This window comes from Haliotis rufescens, unplaced genomic scaffold (genome assembly GCF_023055435.1).
Source record: "Haliotis rufescens isolate VD_foot unplaced genomic scaffold, xgHalRufe1.0.p SCAF_136, whole genome shotgun sequence".
NCBI classification, from domain to species: domain Eukaryota; kingdom Metazoa; phylum Mollusca; class Gastropoda; order Lepetellida; family Haliotidae; genus Haliotis; species Haliotis rufescens.
This window is the reverse complement of record NW_025963820.1, coordinates 396,871-412,482: the sequence shown is the minus strand read 5'-3', so window position 1 is coordinate 412,482 and position 15,612 is coordinate 396,871. Positions and strand designations below refer to the sequence as shown.

General features: G+C 41.1%; 1 protein-coding gene across 4 annotated transcripts in view; it reads right to left on the bottom strand.

Moving 5' to 3' along the window:
* The window catches only part of LOC124118257 (integumentary mucin C.1-like), a 46,769-nt gene extending 31,384 nt beyond the window's left edge, over nucleotides 1-15,385 (bottom strand). For all 4 annotated transcript variants that reach the window (XM_048394968.1, XM_048394969.1, XM_048394971.1 and 1 more), the window contains exon 1: nucleotides 15,282-15,385. In XM_048394968.1, coding sequence (XP_048250925.1) covers nucleotides 15,282-15,381 — 100 coding nt within the window. In that variant the 5' untranslated portion in view covers nucleotides 15,382-15,385. The remainder of the gene's footprint in view (nucleotides 1-15,281) is intronic.
* Nucleotides 15,386-15,612: the final 227 nt, after the last annotated feature.

Below are 15,612 nucleotides of genomic sequence, written 5' to 3'. Positions count from 1 at the left end.
CACGGGCACTTGATGCAGAGAATTCTATGTGCAGTATATATCTCTTTTGTAAAGGACAAACCTACTGTAGGGTAAACAGGTTATGAATTTGCCAGTTTGTGTGTTTGTGTTTGTTTGTTTGTTTGCGTGTTGCCTAATGCCCCACTCAGCCATATTCCCACTACAGGGCGGCGTTTTTTTAATGATTGAATCTGGACCAGACAATCCAGTGATTGACATCATGAGCATCGATCTACGCAATTGGGATACGATGACATGCATCAACCAAGTCAGCGAGCCTGACCACCCGACCCGTTAGTCGCCTCTTTCGTGAATATGCTGTGGCCTTAAACTGATTTATCTATTAGTAAACAGTATCCGATATGCCGAACTGTCGGTTATGATGTTAATGGCACGCCATGGTTAAGGTCTTCGAGTTTGGATGTTTCGATGTGTTCGTGATATCCGGATCAGATCCTAGATGCAAACGAACTCACTTACTGACCGAGGAGTCAACTGTTATTTGCTAATCTCTATCAGCACCCGCCCCATATTTACCTAGATATCATAAACAAACTACGTCGCTTGCCAGCGCCTGCCTTCCTGGACCTCGCCATGCTCCTGTCGCAACAGAGGTGTTCGACGCATTCCACTGCGCATGTCCTGTAGCTCCGCAGTAAAAATGCCCGGATAATACGTTATCAGCCATGTTTGCATTGGTAGGTGGTTGCTTCTTTTTCAACCAGGAAAAAAATAATAATGATATATTATCATGCGAAGGTTAATGAATTTCTGTCTCGGTCTGTGACACCCTGACACCTTTACTCTGTCATCAGTTAGGTTGGGAAGATGGATACATACCTGTACCTCCGTGGTCTAGTGGTAGAGCGTCCGCCCGGAGAGCGGAAGGTCCGGGGTTTGATTCCAGGCCGCGTCATACCAAAAGACGTTAAAAGATTGTACTTGTTGTTACCCTGTCTGGCACTCGGCATTAAGGGGCTAAAACAAGGACTGGTCGGCTCGGAGTCAGTATACTGTGTCTGAGTGGGGTATTCATGTTAACCTGCGGCATGGTATCTCAGTGTGCTAGCACTATAAATCGGCATTCTTCCGGACTAGTACAAGCAGCCACACAAACACACACACGTACATGCACGTCGCTTTATAAGTGGAATATTCTTGGACGCGACGTTAAACCCCATTTCACCTTACCTCACCTTTATTCGAAATATTTGGGTTTGTTCAAATAGTTATAATACAGCGGGGCAATGAATGCGGCACAGGTGTTGCAGAAATGTTGTAGTTTGTTTTGAGGTTAGACGTCAAATATAGACTAATGTGTAACAGGATGTAAAACTACAATATGTAGACTATAAATCACATCTTTAGGTTACCTCAAACGCGTCACAATTAAGTAAATATAAACGAGAAAACACATTTCCATAAACATAAGAACTCTCCAGTTAAAGCGGAGTCGATTTACGATTCCGACTATATCACGAGCACGTGTTTATGAATTACTATCCAATAGTGATGACACCACGTGTTCGCGGTCAGGTGGGCGTATCCTGCCCCATCACAAATACTGTCCCATCGTCATCAGAGATCCTTTTGCATTGATTGTTGCCTAATTCGGAGTGTAGCGTTTATGCCCTCTTTGAAGAGTATTTCAGTTACCGTATTTACTTGAGTTTATTGCGCACCCAAGTATAATGCGCACCCTCCTCTAGCGGATTCAATATTTTGGAATACAAAATTCGAATATTCTGCCCAGAAAAACATTACACCGTAGCCCTTCAATGAATTCCGGTATATCATGGCGTGTCAGCTAGATGTGGGAGGAAAACCCGAAGTGATGTTTACCAGTTTGGTAAAAGTGAGAGAGTGCTGACACACGTTGGTTGGTTGGTTGGTTTGATGTTTAACGCCGCACTCGGCAATATTCCAGCTATATGACGGCGGTATGTAAATAATCGAGTCTGGACCAGACAATCCAGTGATTGACATCATGCGCATCGATCCACGCAATTGTGATCGATGACATGCATCATCCAAGTCAGCGAGCCTGACCACCCGATCCCGTTAGTCGCCTTTAACGACAAGCATGGGTTGCTGAAGACCTATTCTACCCCGGAATCTTCACGGGTCGCTGACACACGTAGAAACATAATCTGGGTGTCGAACTTTCCAGCACATTTCTTAACTTAACTTAACTTTGAACATTGTGTTGTATTTGTCTAGTGTCTCGTATGGGCGGATGCTATAGTTTATTGTTTGTGTACGTGTTTTAGTATGAAGTGTATGTAACATGTGACACTATGATCAGCATTTTTTTTCTCTCTCTCATATCTTGTATTATGAAGGTTTTCAACCCCACTTCCTCGATTTCTATTCTGAAATGTCAGGTTAAGAAATATCCCCAATATTGTGTCTGATGTTTCAGTACCAGTTATTTTATTATAGTTTTATATTTAACTTTATTCGGAAAAAAAACTCCTGGTGCCTCTCTTAAATCACTATACTTTTCTTAATCTATAATTTATTTTCAGAATACTCCCTGTGTCTTACATCCAAATCCTGATATCAGGTTCAAACTACTCCACCTATTCTATATCCAATTATTTGATTTAAAATTATAACACACTCATTCACAGACTGTTGCACTTTTAGTGTCAAAACATTTGTATTCTTCAAAACAAATGGGGGTGTCATTTGAGCCTGGGGAGTTATCTGAGTCTACGACGTGGTAGTCGTTTGGGCCTAGGAGGAGTCATCTTAGCCTAGGCTCAAATAATTCTAGAGACGTCTGAGCCTGGGGAGTCATTTGAGTCTAGGGAATTATCTGAGTCTACGACGGGGTAGTCGTTTGGGCCTAGGAGGAGTCATCTTAGCCTTGGTTCAAATAACTCTAGAGACGTCTGTGCCAGGGGCGTGATCTGAGCCTCCTACACCGGCCACATCGAAGCCACGTCAAAATAATATATAGTTTCATGAACCTACCTGTCTTATCATTCATTATTAAATCTATCACTTTTCACAATATAAAAAAATAGTATTTCAATTCATCATATTTAATTAATAGATTTAATCTGTGACACCACTTCTGATCCCGTACACTGATTTTAAACCCGTGATTAGATCTTACATCCGAGATCTAATGCAAAAGAAGTTGGACACCCAAGTAGGTATCAATAAATTACATGAAATTAAACCAAATATCGGTTACACCTACTTGGGCTGTCAGTCCAGATTTGAAGAGGTCATTATGCGACGATGTCGTATTGGCCATTCCAGATATACACATGAGTATTTGTTACAAGGTGAAGATCACCGTTCTGTATCCCCTGTGATGAAAGAATCACAGTCAAGCATGTCCTGCTTGACTGTATTGATTTTGCCATCACAAGGGATACTTATTTCAATGTTTCATCTATTAAGGATCTTTTTAATATCAGTTCTCATTTAGTTATTGGTTTTTAAAAAACATTGAATTGTACCATAAATTTTGATTAATATGTTGTGTATATAATATACCTTTTTATGATTGGCAGGATAAATTTGATAACTGAGATTGTTAGTGGCTGTTATGTATCCTCGAAGGGGGTTAAAGTAATGTAAAATGATTGTCCCCTGGAGAGGGTATGTAAGACCACGTCTTTCAAAGTAGATTTGTTCTTACCACAGTCTTTAATCGTAGAATATATGTTATTTTAATATTGCTAAGTATGTTAATAATCGCCAACACCTGAAGGGATGATGTAAATCCGGCTGGGGTCCATGCAGGAAGCTGAAGTACTGTAAGTCCCAATGGACCCTAGCATGGTGATCTACCTTCAGCTGCTGGCGATCTATAGCCCTTTTTTATATTGTACCGTTATTTATAGTGCTATCTTTTTATAGTTGTATGCTAGTTTTACATATTAATCTGTGATATTCTAGTAATTCTACTGTCCATCGATGACAGGTTTGAATTTAGCAAAAATATATGTATTAAAAATGTATAATTTCTCGTCACGATATGGCTGAAATATTGCCGATGTGACGTAAAGCATTAACTCACTCACTCACTATTAATAGATTTAAACATATCAACGATTTCCCGCAATTTTATTAAAAGAAAATCGGGGACACATGCTTCGACAACAGGTCCATATGTAACATGTCAAAGAACAGTGTATAGACGTTTCATGCAAATCGTAAATAAATTACATCAAGTAATAAACAAAATCAACAAATATATTTCCAAATATTGTCAAACTTACATCTAAGTTACTATTTCCATGTTTAGGTGCGATCGTGTAAATGTAAGTCAAATGACATCTCGGCATTTTCGCCTCGATTTTTAGGCCTCGAAAACGATTATATGTATGAGAAATCTTCGTCAAAACCAGCTGCATATCTTCAAAACCAGCTGCAAATCTGCAAAACCAGCTGCAAACCTGCAAAACCAGCTGCAAACCTGCAAAACCAGCTGCATATCTTCAAAACCAGCTGCAAACACGCGCACATTGACAGACAGAAATAGCTTCATTCCTGACATCTTGATCACACGTAGAGTCATTTGAGTTGGGGAATGTGTGCTGTACAGAATAGATTGTTAACTTTTCACCAGGATTATAGATTAGGATAATACATCTTGCTGAGATTGCCAAACACACCCGTGCTTAACGCTTTTCTTTTTGCGCATGACAGAGAATTAATTTACCTCGACGGGAGACATTTGGCCCGCGACATTTGTTTTCGTGCCAAGCCTCTGTGTGATGGAATGTGAGGTGGACACAACTATTTACTATCTCAATACAGTTGCTGGCGTCCCTGTATGGATGAAGGGGACATTGACGGCATAAACTAATCTCCGGTGTTTGCACGACTGTAATCCTGGCTACTTCAGCACGTATACACATGACCAAAGGAATACATGTATATACTCCTGAGGATCTCAAACACTAAGGTCTGCGGTAAATGAGCATGTGAGTGAGTGAGTTGGGTTTAATTATATAGAGTGACTTCATTCGTTTAAAGCGTTTCCCTATAGTGAGTGAGTTGGTGGGTGAGTGAGTTAGTGAGTTGGTGAGTGAGTGAGCTGGGTTTAACGCCGCTTTTAACAGTATTGCAGTTGTATCACGGCGTGTCAGCTTAATGTGGGAGGAAAGCTCGAAGTGATGCAGGTCTTAGACGTTTACCACTTCGGTGAAACCCACGAGGACGGGTATGGTGCTGACAAACCTAGAAACATAATCGGGGCGAACCGGGATTCGAACCCACAATCATAGGTTTCTGGCGTGCCCAAGTGACGCAACTCTGCACAGCGATTCGCGGCGCCTTAGACGTCTGGGCCACCCGTGCCCCCTCTGCCGTAAATGAGTGAGTGAGAGTGTGAGTGTGTGTATGTGTGTGCATACTTTTAGCCGCAATCAGCAATATTCCAACTGCCTGTATATGGTCGAATCTGGATCAGCAAATCAAAATTATGGACAACGATCCACGCCGTCGGGTACGTCGGGTCGGGTCGGCAACGACGACACTCTATCAACGACGCCGCTCTATCAACGACGCCGCTCTATCAACGACGCCGCTCTATCAACAACGCCGCTCTATCAACGACGCCACTCTATCAACAACGCCGCTCTATCAACGACGCCGCTCTATCAACGACAACTCTCTATCAACGACGACGCTCTATCAACGACGACACTCTGTCAACGACGACGCTCTATCAACGACGACACTCTATCAACGACGACGCTCTATTAACGACGACACTCTATCAACGACGACACTCTATCAACGACGACACTCTATCAACGACGCCACTCTATCAACGACGACGCTCTGTCAACGACGACACTCTATCAACGACGACACTCTATCAACGACGACGCTCTATCAACGACGCCACTCTATCAACGACGACGCTCTGTCAACGACGCCACTCTATCAACGACGCCACTCTATCAACGACGCCACTCTATCAACGACGTCACTCTATCAACGAAGTCACTCTATCAACGACGCCGCTCTATCAACGACGCCACTCTATCAACGACGCCACTCTATCAACGACGTCACTCTATCAACGACGACACTCTATCAACGACGTCACTCTATCAACGAAGTCACCGCGCCATTAAATCGCCTCCTACGACCAGCATTGGATTTTGGGGGCCGAATCAAACCCGGAATTCCGGGAGGATAATATGAGTGAGGTGGGTTTTACGCCGCGTTTAGCAAACTTCTGCAATATCGCGGCGGGAGACATCAGAACTAGGCCACATTGTACCAAGGGGAATCAAACCTGGGCCTCCGTCGTGACGGACGAGGGCTCTCTATGCAAAGGCCAGGTCTGTACGAGTTTCCTACTTTCGCATGACCTACTCACTTAAACATTTCATAGTGGAACATAAAATATATAAGCAACTAGTCCTAAGCATGTTTGTTTTTACAAGTTTTCACAATGTTGATAACATTACAATTCCTTCTACAACGTTGTGATACTGAATCCTCAAAGCTTTATACGAACAGAAACTGGTCTTCATCTTCAATCACTTTCTTTAAACAAACATGTTTTACAATACAAACATAATCTTCTACCAAATATATAGTTTCCATTGTCCAGACCAATACTTACATTATGTTGGTTGGTTTGTTGTTTAACGCCGCACTCAGCAATATTCCAGCTATATGACGGCGGTCTGTAAATAATCGAGTCTGGACCAGACAATCCAGTGATTGACATCATGAGCATCGATCCACGCAACTGAGATCGATGACATGTATCAACCAAGTCAGCGAGCCTGACCACCTGATCCCATTAGTCGCCTTTTACGACAAGCATAGTCGCCTTATACGACAAGTATGGGTTGCTGAAGACCTATTCTACCCCGGAATCTTCACGGGTCGCGTACATTATGATTTTCACGTTAACTATAATCACACGGGCACTTGATGCAGAGAATTCTATGAGCAGTATATATCTCTTTTGTAAAGGACAAACCTACTGTAGGGTAAACAGGTTATGAATTTGCCAGTTTGTGTGTTTGTGTTTGTTTGTTTGTTTGCGTGTTGCCTAATGCCCCACTCAGCCATATTCCCACTACAGGGCGGCGTTTTTTTAATGATTGAATCTGGACCAGACAATCCAGTGATTGACATCATGAGCATCGATCTACGCAATTGGGATACGATGACATGCATCAACCAAGTCAGCGAGCCTGACCACCCGACCCGTTAGTCGCCTCTTTCGTGAATATGCTGTGGCCTTAAACTGATTTATCTATTAGTAAACAGTATCCGATATGCCGAACTGTCGGTTATGATGTTAATGGCACGCCATGGTTAAGGTCTTCGAGTTTGGATGTTTCGATGTGTTCGTGATATCCGGATCAGATCCTAGATGCAAACGAACTCACTTACTGACCGAGGAGTCAACTGTTATTTGCTAATCTCTATCAGCACCCGCCCCATATTTACCTAGATATCATAAACAAACTATGTCGCTTGCCAGCTCCTGCCTTCCTGGACCTCGCCATGCTCCTGTCGCAACAGAGGTGTTCGACGCATTCCACTGCGCATGTCCTGTAGCTCCGCAGTAAAAATGCCCGGATAATACGTTATCAGCCATGTTTGCATTGGTAGGTGGTTGCTTCTTTTTCAACCAGGAAAAAAATCATAATGATATATTATCATGCGAAGGTTAATGAATTTCTGTCTCGGTCTGTGACACCCTGACACCTTTACGCTGTCATCAGTTAGGTTGGGAAGATGGATACATACCTGTACCTTTATTCGAAATGACCGCCTCCGTGGTCTAGTGGTAGAGCGTCCGCCCGGAGAGCGGAAGGTCCGGGGTTTGATTCAAGGCCGCGTCATACCAAAAGACGTTAAAAGATGGTACTTGTAGTTACCCTGTCTGGCGCTCGGCATTGAGGGGCTAAAACAAGGACTGGTCGGCTCGGAGTCAGTATACTGTGTCTGAGTGGGGTATTCATGTTAAACTGCGGCATGGTATCTCAGTGTGCTAGCACTATAAATCGGCATCCGTCCGGACTAGTACAAGCAGCCACACAAACACACACACACGTACATGCACGTCGCTATATAAGTGCAATAATCTTGGACGCGCCGTTAAACCCCATTTCACCTTACCTCACCTTTATTCGAAATATTTGGGTTTGCTCAAATAGTTATAATACAGCCGGGCAATGAATGCGACACAGGTGTTGCAGAACCGTTGTAGTTTGTTTTGAGGTTAGACGTTAAATATAGACTAATGTGTAACGGGATGTAAAACTACAATATGTAGACTATAAATCACATTTTTAGGTTACCTCAAACGCGTCATTTTTAAGTAAATATAAACGAGAAAACACATTTCCATAAACATAAGAACTCTCCAGTTAAAGCGGAGTCGATTTACGATTCGGACTGTATCATGAGCGTGTGTTTATGAATCGCTATCAAATAGTGATGATACCAGGTGTTCGCGGTCAGGTGCGCGTATCCTGCCCCATCACAAATACTGTCCCATCGTCATCAGAGATCCTTTTGCAATGATTGTTGCCTAATTCGGAGTGTAGCGTTTATGCCCTCTTTGAAGAGTATTTCAGTTACCGTATTTACTTGAGTTTATTGCGCACCCAAGTATAATGCGCACCCTCCTCTAGCGGATTCAATATTTTGGAATACAAAATTCGAATATTCTGCCCAGAAAAACATTACACCGTAGCCCTTCAATGAATTCCGGTATATCATGGCGTGTCAGCTAGATGTGGGAGGAAAACCCGAAGTGATGTTTACCAGTTTGGTAAAAGTGAGAGAGTGCTGACACACGTTGGTTGGTTGGTTGGTTTGATGTTTAACGCAGCACTCAGCAATATTCCAGCTATATGACGGCGGTCTGTAAATAATCGAGTCTGGACCAGACAATCCAGTGATTGACATCATGAACATCGATCCACGCAATTGGGATCGATGACATGCTTCAACCAAGTCAGCGAGCCTGACCACCCGATCCCGTTAGTCGCCTTTAACGACAAGCATAGTCGCCTTTTACGACAAGCATGGGTTGCTGAAGACCTATTCTACGCCGGAATCTTCACGGGTCGCTGACACACGTAGAAACATAATCTGGGTGTCGAACTTTCCAGCACATTTCTTAACTTAACTTAACTTTGAACATTGTGTTGTATTTGTCTAGTGTCTCGTATGGTCGGATGCTATAGTTTATTGTTTGTGTACATATGAAGTGTATGTAACATGTGACACTATGATAAGTATTATATTATTCTCTCTCATATCTTGTATTATGAAGGTTTTCAACCCCTCTTCCTCGATTTCTCTTCTGAAATGTCAGGTTAAGAAATATCCCCAATATTGTGTCTGATGTTTCAGTACCAGTTATTTTTTTATAGTTTTATATTTAACTTTATTGGGAAAAAAAACTCCTGGTGCCTCTCTTAAATCACTATACTTTTCTTAATCTATAATTTATTTTCAGAATACTCCCTGTGTCTTACATCCAATTCCTGAGTATCAGGTTCAAACTACTCCACCTATTCTATATCCAATTATTTGATTTAAAATTATAACACACTCATTCACAGACTGTTGCACTTTTAGTGTCAAAACATTTGTATTCTTCAAAACAAATGGGGGTGTCATTTGAGCCTGGGGAGTTATCTGAGTCTACGACGGGGTAGTCGTTTGGGCCTAGGAGGAGTCATCTTAGCCTAGGCTCAAATAATTCTAGAGACGTCTGAGCCTGGGGAGTCATTTGAGTCTAGGGAGTTATCTGAGTCTACGACGGGGTAGTCGTTTGGGCCTAGGAGGAGTCATCTTAGCCTTGGTTCAAATAACTCTAGAGACGTCTGTGCCAGGGGCGTGATCTGAGCCTCCTACACCGGCCACATCGAAGCCACGTCAAAATAATATATAGTTTCATGAACCTACCTGTCTTATCATTCATTATTAAATCTATCACTTTTCACAATATAAAAAAATAGTATTTCAATTCATCATATTTAATTAATAGATTTAATCTGTGACACCACTTCTGATCCCGTACACTGATTTTAAACCCGTGATTAGATCTTACATCCGAGATCTAATGCAAAAGAAGTTGGACACCCAAGTAGGTATCAATAAATTACATGAAATTAAACCAAATATCGGTTACACCTACTTGGGCTGTCAGTCCAGATTTGAAGAGGTCATAATGCGACGATGTCGTATTGGCCATTCCAGATATACACATGAGAATTTGTTACAAGGTGAAGATCCTCCGTTCTGTATCCCTTGTGATGAAAGAATCACAGTCAAGCATGTCCTGCTTGACTGTATTGATTTTGCCATCACAAGGGATACTTATTTCAATGTTTCATCTATTAATGATCTTTTTAATATCAGTTCTCATTTAGTTATTGGTTTTTAAAAAACATTGAATTGTACCATAAATTTTGATTAATATGTTGTGTATATAATATACCTTTTTATGATTGGCAGGATAAATTTGATAACTGAGATTGTTAGTGGCTGTATCCTCGAAGGGGGTTAAAGTAGTGTAAAATGATTGTCCCCTGGAGAGGGTATGTAAGACCACGTCTTTCAAAGTAGATTTGTTCTTACCACAGTCTTTAATCGTAGAATATATGTTATTTTAATATTGCTAAGTATGTTAATAATCGCCAACACCTGAAGGGATGATGTAAATCCGGCTGGGGTCCATGCAGGAAGCTGAAGTACTGTAAGTCCCAATGGACCCTAGCATGGTGATCTACCTTCAGCTGCTGGCGATCTATAGCCCTTTTTTATATTGTACCGTTATTTATAGTGCTATCTTTTTATAGTTGTATGCTAGTTTTACATATTAATCTGTGATATTCTAGTAATTCTACTGTCCATCGATGACAGGTGTTAATTTAGCAAAAATATATGTATTAAATATGTATAATTTCTCGTCACGATATGGCTGAAATATTGCCGATGTGACGTAAAGCATTAACTCACTCACTCACTATTAATAGATTTAAACATATCAACGATTTCCCGCAATGTTATTAAAAGAAAATCGGAGACACATGCTTCGACAACAGGTCCATATGTAACATGTCAAAGAACAGTGTATAGACGTTTCATGCAAATCGTAAATAAATAACATCAAGTAATAAACAAAATCAACAAATATATTTCCAAATATTGTCAAACTTACATCTAAGTTACTATTTCCATGTTTAGGTGCGATCGTGTAAATGTAAGTCAAATGACATCTCGGCATTTTCGCCTCGATTTTTAGGCCTCGAAAGCGATTATATGTATTAGAAATCTTCGTCACAGGTTGTAACCTAGCACGATATGTCCACGTAGTTCCATATTTTAAACATAGGTCGCGATTTTCTGCTTTAAACGTTCAAACTAACATGATTTAACCAAAGACTGACGTCTTAACCTGAAATATATCACACACGAGGACGGTATTTATTGCTGTAATTTGATTAGCTGCCGTAGGTCATGTGCTTGATTTTTACCAATCACGATCCTTATATTTTAAGATTACGGCAAAAAGGGTCATTAGAACCCCATTTCCGTCCAATAAAGTCGCATGTTACAACTAAGCAAGTACTCCTGACGAGGTCACTGAATGTTATTGATGTTCAGAGCTTTCTGGCGATGATGAACATCGAACGTCTTTTCGCACATGTTATTTATACCAAGCTTCAGAAACGGCGGTGTTTCCCAGTATGTACTTACGTCACCGGGAACTATGTTATGATAGCATGTACTTGTACTTCTTTTTATCATCTTTTCCCATTACTTCAACAATGAAAATAAAACAGAAAAAAGTTAGTGTATAGCTCTATAATGAAATACTAAAATTACCGAAAATCGCCATAATTTAGCTTTCTTGGTGGTTAATCCAGACGTTAAGATTTTTTTTAATACAAACGAACTTAATCAAGTTATAAATGCATTATTTTAATAATGTGATAAACTTTACTTTCAATTATTAAACAGTAGGATTAGACCTTTGAAATGGTGTATGACATGTAGTAGCAAAGGTGTTTTAGAAGCTGATAATTTCCTTGATATATGTAGGCTTCATCTATCACTCGGTGTGACAGCAGTCTAAGCTTTCCAACAAGACAATGCCCGACCTTACACGAAAAGACTGACCCCATCCTTTTTCCGGAATCACAACATCCAGATTCTGGCCCCCCATGGCCCTCCAGTAGTAGATGACGTCGTAATGCATACTGGAGTAGTAGATGACGTCGTAAAACGTACTGAGCTGGTAGATGACGTCATAATGCCCACTGAACTTTTACGTGACGTCGTAATGCATGCTTGACAAGCAGGGGCGCGTTGCAAGCCACGAATCGCTTAGAGAAAGCAAATTCATCGCTCAACCCGGGGTCTGCAACAGTTCGAAGCGCTTGCGCACTCTTCCAAAAAGGCGGTACAACTATACCGCTTGGTTGCCTTGACGTTTGTGTGTTTGTTGTTTAACGCCGCACTCAGCAATCTTCTAGCTATATGACGGCGGTTTGTAAATAATCGAGTATGGACCAGACAATCCAGTGGTTGACATCATGAGCATCTATCCACGTAATTGGGATACGATGACATGCATCAACCATGTCAGCGAGCCTGACCATCTGCGTAATGAAGAACGTAATAGAAGAGGCTCGATGACGAGCTGATGAAATTTATGACTACTTTGAAGATGTGGAGCAGACTGAGGATGATGGGGTGTTAGCTACCTTTGCTCATTTTCTAGTTGATCCAGTCAAGAATTCCTTGTTCCGCTGTCAAAGTAAGCCGCCAATTTGGTTTGAGAACGAAGCGACCTCAGTCAGCGATTGTTTCGCTTGCAAGCGGCTGAAAGTTAGCGCACTGTTGTAAGGCGAATCGCTGTACATCGCTTACAAGCGATTGGCGCTTTGCAACGCGCCCCAGATTACATCGTAATGCGTACTGGAGTAGTATATGACGTCATTATGCCTTCTGGGGTAACTGATGACGTCATAATGCCTACTGGGCCCACTTGCACAAAGCGATCATAGCGCTATGTAAAGTATGGGAGTTACGATCATCTTAGCGCTAAGATCGTTTTGTGCAAGTCGGCCCTGGAGTAGAGGATGACGTCGTAATGCGTACTAGAGTAGTAGATGCCGTGGTAAGCGTACTGGAGTAGTAGATGACGTCGTCATGCATTCTGGAGTAGTAGATGAGGCCGTAATGCGTACTAGACTAGTAGATGACGTCGTAATGCATGCTGGACTGGTAGATGACGTCGTCATGCATATTAGACAAGTATATGATGTCGTAATGCGTTCTGAACTAGTAGATGACGTCATAATGTCAACTGAACTAGTAGATGAAGTCGTAATGCATGCTGGACTGGTAGATGACGTCGTAATGCGTACTGGAGTAATACATGACGTCATTATGCCTACTGGAGTAGCTGATGACGTCATAATGCCTTCTGGAGTAGCGGATGTCTTCGTAATGCGTACTGGACTAGTAGATGACGTCGTAATGCGTACTGGACTAGTTGATGACGTAGTAATGCGTACTGGATTAGTAGATGACGTTATGCGACCTGGAGTAATAGATTACGTCGTTATCAAAACTGGAGTTGTAGATGTCGTAAGGCGTACTGAACTAGCAGATGACGACGTAATGCGTACTGGGGTACGTGCAGTAATAATAGGTAATCAGTGCCTTTCCCTTCCGCACTACTATTGTTTGTAACGGAAATAACGGGACATTTCTCGACAACGGGTTTAAACAACAACCTTCACTTGGTAGAATTTGAATTTGAATTAGAAATTTTCATATCTTACATATGTCATCGATGCGACAAACCAGTGTGATAAGCATGATTATTACTTGCCCGTGAAGAGATCACCCGTTTAATAAAAATACAGCTGTATTACATATTGTGTAATACCAAAACGCGTGCTTATGTACTCTCGGAACACGTTTCACGAACAAATATTGAAAGCTCTCAACATCCTTTGGCTTATTCAACGACATTACGTGTGGAGATGATAGATCACTGAGAGGAGCTTATGCACACTCGATGACCCCAGCAACCTTGTTGGTAGGCTGACGTCACATGGCATTGTTTCGCCGATGGATCTTGCAACAAAATTCCACAAATTACGTCATCGGGTATTGTGACGTTATTGTAAACTTTCAGGTGCAAGCCCCGTTCCACAAGGCGAACGCAACGTCTGTTAAAGTATGTGAGTTGCGATAGTCTTAGCCCTACGATAATTTTGTGAATTCTAAAGGTTGACCGTTGTATGGTATTAAATTCATACGTTTAAAACTTTGACGTGTTTGAAGTATTATTCTGTTAAACTCAATTGGACTATGCCGTGGATCGTGTAGGTGTCAGCCTATTCATACTCAACAGTATACTTCTAAAAACGTTATAAATGGCAAGTAATAAATAAAATACTAAACTCGCTCCCGTTTAAAACCAATTTTATGAAACTCGTGAATAGTTGTGGTATCTGATTCACTTTCGCTCGTCAGATACCAGAACTATTCACTCGTTTCTTAAAACTGGTATTACACGGGAGCTCGTTAAGTATTCTATATTTTCAAGATCCGATAAATATGCAAATGAGGCAGCTGGCAGTAACTCCTAGATACGCTCCATACCAAAATGCACTGCCAACCTGGTGAAAAATTTTTTAACTAACGACTCAGTATGTGTGTGCGGGGGTTTATATAGAGAGACAATTCCCTGTCAAGACTGATACTTTTGTTTAATTATAGTTGAGTGGTATACTCACACCGACTATTTTAAAGTAAAAATTTCAACCAGAAAAAAATAAACAATTTGAAAAGGATTTCTGTCGTGTGCTGATAGTTCATTGAAATTATTTCTGATATTTCTGACTCATGAACATATTTGGTTTAATCCCCTGTCTTTAAGTTTCTCACATATGCCAAATGATAACGCTGAGATACATCTATGACGTGTAATCAAATTCAGTTGTTCTAGAGCACTGAAACGTTGCCATGACAACAGCTATAGTGAGTGAGTGAATGGTTTATAATATCCCGTAGTCCACAATATCCCGGTAAATATGATCGACGATTATTAATTTCGTTATGGCTATATAATTCACGAGTCGAAGATTGTCTTAATTCGACCTTTTGCCCTTCAATTTTTGTCGTTTTCTAAGGAAGCTGAACACTTATCGTATGCTTTGCATTCTTTGTTGAAACAAAGTATTTAATATTTTAGGTAAAAAATCAGGTTGATAATTCATAAGTATATGACCTACCCCAACACAGAAGAATAGCACGTTTCATAGCAGCAACTCGTCTTAATCCAACTGTTGATGAAAATGACACCGTTTCCCGGCACCTTCTATATATAGTCATGCGAATTACATATCACCCCTTTCCCCAAGCAATTGGTACATCCCAGATATGATATGGAGCAATCCATTCCCCGTGAGAGGGGCATCAGGTTGGTGTCATGTTTGCATGCCTTGGGAACGACGTCATCTCGATATTCTAGGGAGTGTCATATAATACGTGATACTTGAAATCATCTTGATGTATTTAAAATCGTTTGAACTTAAAACTCATGAGAGACATTCCTTGATAGTC